This window comes from Mandrillus leucophaeus, unplaced genomic scaffold (assembly GCF_000951045.1).
Source record: "Mandrillus leucophaeus isolate KB7577 unplaced genomic scaffold, Mleu.le_1.0 Scaffold3, whole genome shotgun sequence".
NCBI lineage: Eukaryota > Metazoa > Chordata > Mammalia > Primates > Cercopithecidae > Mandrillus > Mandrillus leucophaeus.
In genome coordinates this window covers 12,341,177-12,350,063 of record NW_012103142.1, presented here as the reverse complement: position 1 = coordinate 12,350,063, position 8,887 = coordinate 12,341,177, and the positions used below count along the sequence as shown (strand labels likewise).

Genomic DNA, 8,887 nt, shown 5'->3' with positions numbered 1-8,887 from the left:
AAGGAAGGAAGGAAGGAAGGAAGGAAGGAAGGAAGGAAGGAAGGAAGGAAGGAAGGAAGGAAGGAAGGGAGAAAAAGAAAGAGTGGGGAGAGAATTTCACAAAGGAAGACATGTCCAGTGTCAAGCTTGACAGTATCGAGTGCTGCAGTGAGATCAAGGAAGAGAAGAAATGGAAAAAGACCATTGCATTTGATGTTTAAAGAAGTCACTGTACATCACCTAAGAAGTAATCATACTAAAACGAATCAAGCCTGTAGATCCAACTACCACTTCACAGGAAGTACACAGGAAAGAGGAACCTGTTAAATGATACCAAGTGATGTAATCAGCAAAGTCCTGATCGTAGTCAACACTACAGGACAAGGCCTAGTTTCTTCACCAAACATATTGCAAGAAAAAAGGAGGGAGGACCTATATATTGAAAGAAACTTAAGAGACATACCAACCAATTTCAATCTGTGGGCCTTACTTGGATCCTGATCCAAACAAGCTAAATATTTTTAAATTATGGCATTTATGAAATAATAGGATATTTGGACACTGAATATATTAAGGAATTACTGTTGATTTTTAAAAATATGATATTAGGACATGGAATTGTGGTTATGTTAATAAAATAATCCTTATTTTTCAGAGACACATATGATATATTTAGAGATGAAATAATATGATGTCTGAAATTTGCTTTAAAATAATCCCTGGGAGGAGGGGTAATGATGAAACAAGTTAGCCAGGTATTGATCATTATTGAAGCTAAATGGATGAGTACATCGGGTTTCATTATGCTATTGTTTGAAAATTTACCTGATAAGTTTTTCTTTAAAAAAATATGGATTACCACTGGAGTTGGGGGAGGAAAGATGGAATATTCAGGGAAGAGGATATTGGAGGCTTCAAATATAAAGTTAATATTTTACGTCTTAAATGGAGTAAAAGAACACAAGTATAATGTAAGTATATCTTATATTTCATTCTATATAGTCAACAAATATTTCATAAATATATCATTGCATTTACTCAGTATTTATAAAACCCTAAAGGAAGAAGGGAAAGAAGAAATGAAGGGATGGAGAGAGGGAGGGAGGAAAGGAAAAAGGAAGGAAGGAAGGAAGGAAGGAAGGAAGGAAGGAAGGAAGGAAGGAAGGAAGGTCAGGATAAGGTGGCTTACTTTTGAGCCAGGAGGGCAGTGATAAGTGAAGATTAAGATTTGGGTCATTATGATAATCCCATTTACTTGTGATAGGTACTTGCAGCTCAAGAGTGCAGGGTAGGCTGGCTGCAGTGGCTCACACCTGTAATACCAGCACTTTGAGAGGCCAAGGCTAGCTGATCACTGGAGCCCAGGAGTTTGAGACTGGCCTGGGCAGCATGGAGAAACCCTGTCTCTACTAAAAATAGAAAAATCAGCCAGGCATGGTGGCACATGCCTGTAGTCCCAGCAACTTGGAGGCTGAGGTTGGAGGATTGCTTGAGCCTGGGGCTAGGGGGCTGGCATTCAGAGCCGCAGTGAGCCAAGATGGTGGCACTGCACTCCAGCCTGTGCCACAGAACAAGACCTTGTCTTAAAAAAAAAAAAAAAAAAAAGTGCAAGGTGCAGGACTCCTCACAGATTCCCATATCAATGACCACTCTCCCAGCTCATTTAGTATGGCTTTCCATGTATTTTTCTACCCAAATAAATAAAAGCCTCAATTCTCAAAACTATTTGTCTCTGCTGTGAGTTTAAAAGTCTATTTTAAAACTCAAAACTGAGAACAGTCTACTTCTTTCTCTTTGTATTCCTGCTACAGCAATCCTATTTATTTCGGGAGCAATGGTTGCCTCCTACACAGGGATTTATATAGAAAAATGTGTCATAAATGGTCCATTGGTACTCAGCAACTTTTGAGGGTCTTTCAGTAAGTCTATTATGAGTAGGTTGGGGCAAAGAACTCACTGAGCTACAAACCAAAGAGATACAGATACACAGGTAGATATATATTCATTTCAATAGCTTTTAATTAAATCAGCAATAAAATAAAAACATGCACTTCAGGCTGAGGGTTATGCGATGTTTTCCTTGTGGAGAAAATAAAGTACAATTTAAATGTGTATGCCAGGCAGCATCTAATTGGAACATAAATTCTTTTCTTCAGACTTCAATGGAGGTTTCTATTAATAAGGATCTGAGAGAACTTATCTGATGACTTAAATGTCACATTTGCATTTTATGAAATTCAGAGAAAAAAGAAAATGTGGATCAGCATCTGTTGTGAGTTCTTTGCCAAAACGTGCAGCCTGCCAACTGTCCCCTTCACTTTTCTGTCTTCCTGGCTGCACTAGGGGAACACGGTGACTCTACAGGGCTGCCCCCACCTACAGAACGCAGGGCCTATAGAATCACTAAACTTGAGAGTTTTTCGGGGACTGCACAGTCAAGACCCAGAAAGAAACATCACCGTATTTCTTTTTCCCAAAGCACTTGTCCACCGTCCTCTCTGATAGAGACCTCTTGTTGCCGAGGAAGACTCCATTAAAGAAGCACTGCTTTCCGACGTGGTAAGTGTGGATGTTGCTGCTAAACCTCGGGTAAAACGTCCACTCAGGACGATGCCCATCTTCTGCAAGACACCAGAAAGCCTTCCATTAGTGCTGCTCCCAGCCTCATAATGCAACTGGATGACAAAAAGCGGTGAAAACTCCGCAGGCACTATCTGGCTATACAACTTTAATTAATGTGTATAATCCCTTGGTTCTACATCAGAGACAGTGTGAAACTCTGTGGGACTAGACACAAAAGGAAGGGAAGTGGGGGGAGAGCTACCTAAGAGGCCTTCTTTGTTTTTGTTTGCTTGTTTGCCCTCTTCATCCTCTCCTTCAAAAATAAAGCCAACTTTATGTTTGGCAGTTAAGTATTGGTTGGGAAGCTCACATACAGTCTTCCAAGTACCTATGATACAATCTTCCCTCTGATAACTGTGTAGGAAAAATAGAATGCCATCAACCAGCAAATGGTTAGGCCAGTGCCATCCACATGGCACCTCAAGTGGATGAAACATGGTATTGGCTGCAACAATAGCACGCACATGCGCTACGGTGACACTGGGAAATGTACCTGTGATAATTTCAAATGAGAAAAGCTTCCGTGAGACCTCAGGCTAGTTTCTGGACCTTGCAATGCCTTTGTTTTATCATCTGATACTTTTCCTGTAAGATTGCTAACAGTGACTTTAAACAATAAAAGATCCCCTAGCAGTTCTAGGGATGCTTGAGAAATGTGGGCTTTGGGATAGCCAAGAAGAGCATAGGATTTGAGGCAAGCAAGTTTGGGTTCTGATCCCATCGCTCTACTTCCTGGCCATGTGGCTTTATGGATGACTGAATGTCTCAAAGCCTCAGTTTCCTCCTCTGTAAAATGGGTATGTCTATATTAGCCACATAGATCTGTATGTATTGGCACAGAAAGAGGTCTATGATCTATTTATGCCAGTTTGTATACTAACCCATTTATTTTACATCTATATATGTACACGTGTGTGTATATACACACACACATATACATTTCAAAGTACAGGAAAAATATATATCAACTCTTCACGGCTATGAGGCAGAATAGGGATATTGTTGGAAAACATTGGGGAAGGGTTTTTATACTCTATATACTTCTATATTATTTTAATGTCTTTCTGCAGTATTTTAATGGGTTTTATATAAAGGCATTGTATTTTTGAAAAACATATAATAGCTTCCTGGCAGAAGTGTTGTGAATTTTGAGATAAAGTATGTCAAATGCTTGACAGTTGTGGGCCTTCAGTGATGGTGGTCAACAGTATGGTAGACTTCTGAAAAGACCTGGGGCACAGAGGCATGTGGAGGAGGGTCTGTGACTTACTTGTCTGCAACTTAAGCAGGCTGAATTCCTCAGGATACTTATCCTTTTGGACTTGAGGCAGTGACATTTCCGAGGAGTGACCAGAATGTGAGGAGGAGGGTTTCTGATCCAAGTCAGCAGTGGTGCTGGAAAGAAAGCAGAAGGATTCTTCCACGTGTTTAAACTGGTAGTTACAGCCTGATCTCACATAGTTTACCCTAGAATTGCCCTCGCTTGTGAGAACTGGGACTACTCATCTATAAAAAGTCCTTGAGCATATCATTTATGTATTCACAATTTAAGGGGACTGAAACTTATTGAAAAGATGGGCATTCAGTGGCTCACGCCTGTAATCCCAAAACCTTGGGAGGCTGAGGCAGGTGGATCACTTGAGGCCAGGAGTTTGAGACCAGACTGAACAACATAGTGAGATCCCATCTCTACTGATTTTTTTAAAGTGTTTAAAAATAATTTGGTGATTCCTCAAAAAGTTGAACATAGAAATACCGCAAGACTCAGCAATTCTCTTTCTAGGTATACACCTAAAAGAACTGAAAACAGAGATTCAAACAGATACTTGCATGTGAATGTTCTTTGCCGCATTATTTATAATAGCCAAAATGAAAACAAGCCAAGTGTTCATAAAGAGAAGAATGGATAAGCAAAATGTGGTACATAATACGTACCATTGAATATTATTCAGCCTTAAAAATTAATGAAGTGGCTAGGCATGGTGGCTTCTGCCTGTAATCCTAACACTTTGGAACGCTGAGGTATATGGATCACTTGAGCTCAGGAGTTCAAGACCAGCCTGGGCAACATGGAGAAACCCCCTCACTACTAAAAATACAAAAATTAGCCAGGCATGGTAGTGTATGCCTATAATCCCAGCTACTCAGGAGACTGAGGCAGGAGAATTGCTTAAACCCAGAAAGTAGAGGCTGCAGAGATCTCGCCACTGCACTCCAGCCTGGGCAACAAAGTGAGATCCTGTCTCAAAAATATAAGAAAAAAATAAAGGAATGAAGTAGTGATGCATGCTAAAACATGGTGAGCCTTGAAAACGTTATGCTAAGTAAAATAAGCCAGACACAAAAGGACAAATATTATGTGATTCCACTTATATGAAATATCTAGAATAGGTAATTTCATAGAAAGTAGATTACAGGTTACCAGGGGCTGAGGAGAGGGGAGAATGGCAAGTTATTGCTATATGGTCATAGAGTTTCCGTTTGGAGTGATGAAAATGGCTGAAAATAGACAATGGTGATGGTTACACAACACTATGAGTGTAATTAATGCCATTGAATTGTACACTTAAAATGGATAAAATCAGGCAGGCAGTACTTCGGGAGGCCAAGATAGGAGGATCACTTAAGCCCAGGTGTTTGAGACCAGCCTGGGCAAAATACTGAGACCTCATCTCTACAAAAAAAATTTTAATTAGCCAGGTGTGGTGGTGCACACCTGTAGTTCTAGCTACTTGGGAGGCTGAGGAGGGAGGATCACTTGAGCCCAGGAAGTGGAGGCTGCAGTGGCAGTGACTATGCCACTGCACTCCAGCCTGGGCTACAGAGTGAAATCCCATCTCTTTAAAAACGTTTTTTTAATGGATAAAATGGCAACTGTTGTGCCATATATATTTTACCACAATTTTTAGAAAGGAATGATATATATTACAACATGTATGCACCTTGAAAGCATTATGCTAAGTGAAAGAAGCCAGACACCAAAGACCACATATTGATAATTCCATTAATATTACATGTCTGAAACAGGCAAATCTATAGAGACAAAAAGTAAATTAATGGTTGTCTCAGACTAGAGGGACAGAAAGATGGGGGTGCGGGGCAATGATTGCTAAAGGGTATGGATTTCTTTTTGTGGTGATGAGAATGTTCTAAAATTGATTGTGGTGATAGTTGCACAACTTTACAAATACATTAAAAGCCATCAAGTTGTGTACACACTTTAAGTGGGTGACTTTTATGGTATGTGAATTATGTTTAAATAAATCTGTTACCAAAAAGGCATGTTTAATAAAACCATTAAATGTAAATAAAAAATCAATAAGTATATAGAGAAGATGAATAAATAATCAAAAACAAACCTAGACTGAAATGATTACAATAATAGAGCATTATGTTTAGCGCTGAACTTCCTAGCAGTTTATAAAGACCCACAACAAACTTTTATAGGTGTCAGCAGAAAATGCAATCATTTCTGGTTTAAATGGCTTTGTGTCTGAGACCTGGCCTTGGACAGTGTTTTCAGGTACAATGATCTGTTATCAAGTCAAAGGATCTTTTTTCATAACAATGCATCACTCATATTTAAATGGCATCAAAGCAACTTCATATTGCTCGTCTTGTCTGCTCCCTGCTAACAATCCTGTGATGTAGGTAGGACCAATAACTCAGTGCCCCCACCCCTATTTCAGAAGATAAGCAATTTTGGAGGTGTGTTAGTTTCCATCACGAGAGTACAGTTGAGGACAACTGGAATTGGGGTTCAATGTCTCAGAACTGTCACTCTCTTTTGCTTATCCTGACACCTTGGCTTCATTTTTGCCAATTGCAGATGAGCTTCTTCACAAGAGCAAAAAGGCCACTGACAGCCCAGATTCAAATTCTCATGTCTTCCAACCAATTTTTGCCCCTATTTCCTATGTGAAAAATTTCAGGGAAGAACTCACTGGCTCAGCTTAGATCACACGTTCTCCCTTAAATCAATCACAATCAGGAAGTGGAGACAAGTAAGATGATGGTAGCTCCTATTCAGAATACTCATTAAAACTGGGTAGGCAGGAGTTTGAGACCAGCCAGGGAAACATAGCAAGACCTTGTGTTAAAATATTTAAAAACTGGGTAGGGAAGGGCCGGGCATGGTGGCTCACACCTGTAATCCCAACACTTCGGGAGGCCGAGGTGGGTGGATCACCTGAGGTCAGGGGTTCGAGACTAGCCTGGCCAACATAGTGAAACCCCGACTCTACTGAAAACACAAAATTAGCCAGGTGTGGTGGCATGCACCTGTAATCCCAGCTATTCAGGAGGCTGAGGAGGAGGAATCACTTGAACCCAGGAGGCCAAGTTTCCATTGAGCTGAGATGGTGCCATTGCACTCCGACCGGGACAACAGGAGAGTGAAATTCCATCTAAAAAAAAAAAAAAAACTTGGTAAGGAAGGAGTGAAAATCAATTCCCCAGAAAAAGGAGAATAGCATAGATGACGCCACTGGAAAGTCAGTGGAAGCCGAGCAGCTTCTACAATATGTGCACACAGCAAGCCATTGGAGAAAGCCACTTCAAGCAAAGGAGGCAATGTAAGCAAAAGCATAGAAGGAAGAAACATCAGGGAAATTACGACATTTGATGTGGTTGTGGCAGGAGTATTGGAGATAAAACTGGAGAAGAGAAGGAGACAGATCTGGAGAATTTGCAGTTCATATGAGGGGGGACTCTTTTTTATCAAGCTTTAATGGGATATCATTAAATAATAGTAAGCAAGACCATGACATGGTCACATGTGGTTAGAAAACTCTAGAAGCTATAAAAGGAATGAACTTTGAGAATATAAAACTTAAGTCAGGGAATCCATTTAGGAGAGTGTAGCAGGCAGCCTCTGACATGGCTGCCAATGATCTCTGCCTCTTGGCATTTATTCCCTCCTGTAATCTTCTCCCTTTGAGTATAGGCTAGACCTACTGACTCACTTTCAACAAAGAGAAAATAGTAAATGTTATGGGATGTCACTTCCCAGGTTAGGTTACAAAGAGACTGTGGCTTTTTCTTGTGTGCACTCCTGCTTGCTCGTGAGGAGAGACAGCTGTTATGTTGTGAGTTGCCCTCTGTAGAGACAAGGAACTGAGGGAAGCCTGTGGCCAACAGCCAGTAGAGAACTGAACTATCAGCCCCAGCAGCCTGTGAGGAAGTGAATCCTGCCACCAACCATATGAGTGAGCTTGGAAATGGATCCACACCCCCCGCAGTTGAGCCTTCAGATAAGTCCACAGCTCTGGCCAACACCTTGACTGCAATCTTGTGAGACAGACCTCGAGCCAGAGGCACCCACCTAGGTTATACTCAGATTCCTGACCTGTAGAAAATGTGAGATAATAAATGTTTGTTGTTTTAAGTCACTAAGTTAGGGTGACTTGTTGTGCACCAATAAATAACTAATCAAGAAGGTATTACAGTGGTCCAGGTGAGAGATGATCAGGGCCTTGAGTGGGACCACGGTAATACAGATGGAGTAGAAGAGATAGACTTACATGGTGTTTCAGGGCTTGATCCCCAGTTGGATGAGCTGGAGGAGACAAGTATGACCTGTCAATCTATACCTTTGGGGCTGTATGAATACCGATATTATCAACTGAGACAAGGAACACAGAAGGATTTGATTTGTGAGGATGGGTGATGAGAAGTTCAGTCAAGGCACGTTGAGTTTGGAGGCCTGTGGGACATCAGGTGGAGATATCTAGAAAGCAGTTCAATTTATCAATCCAAAGCCTGAGGCTATGTCTAGACTGGAGCTTTAGATTTGGCTACACACGCTTTGACTGAGTTAGGTGCTCCATAACCCAGGTATCATGAGCGATAAAGGGGACTTATTTAGGTGGGAATTAGGAATGCAGAACTGGCAGCAATCACCCAGTTCCCCATCCTACAGGATGTGAACTTCACAGTCTGGGCTTTCTTTCCCTCCCAATACATGGACCCACTGCTGCTGCTAGTGGTATGCATCTGTTGCAGAGGACCGAAAGAGGCAGAGCTTAAGGATTATGCCAGTCTCTTCCATGTCTAGTGCTGGGGGCAGCAAGTCCACTTGGAGCAGATTTTATTATATAAAGAATCACTTGAGCAACTTCCCTTAACTTTGACTGAATAAATCCACTTCTAGGAATTTACTTTTATAATATAACCGGAGATGGGCAAAAGCCGAATGTAGAGGGATATGCATTACAGCACTATTTACAATAGCAACTCTTTAAAACTATAGGTCACTGGTTAGATTGTGGTCTATTCATCTGACATT

General features: G+C 41.0%; 1 protein-coding gene across 1 annotated transcript in view; it reads right to left on the bottom strand.

Moving 5' to 3' along the window:
- Positions 1 to 8,887, bottom strand: part of SPATS1 (spermatogenesis associated, serine-rich 1) — a 38,228-nt gene that overhangs the window by 17,729 nt on the left and 11,612 nt on the right. The window contains exons 4-5 of the mRNA XM_011986902.1: positions 3,872 to 3,996; positions 2,439 to 2,600 (exon numbers count right to left, since the gene is read on the bottom strand). Of these exons, the coding sequence (XP_011842292.1) occupies positions 2,439 to 2,600; positions 3,872 to 3,996 (287 nt within the window). The remainder of the gene's footprint in view (positions 1 to 2,438; positions 2,601 to 3,871; positions 3,997 to 8,887) is intronic.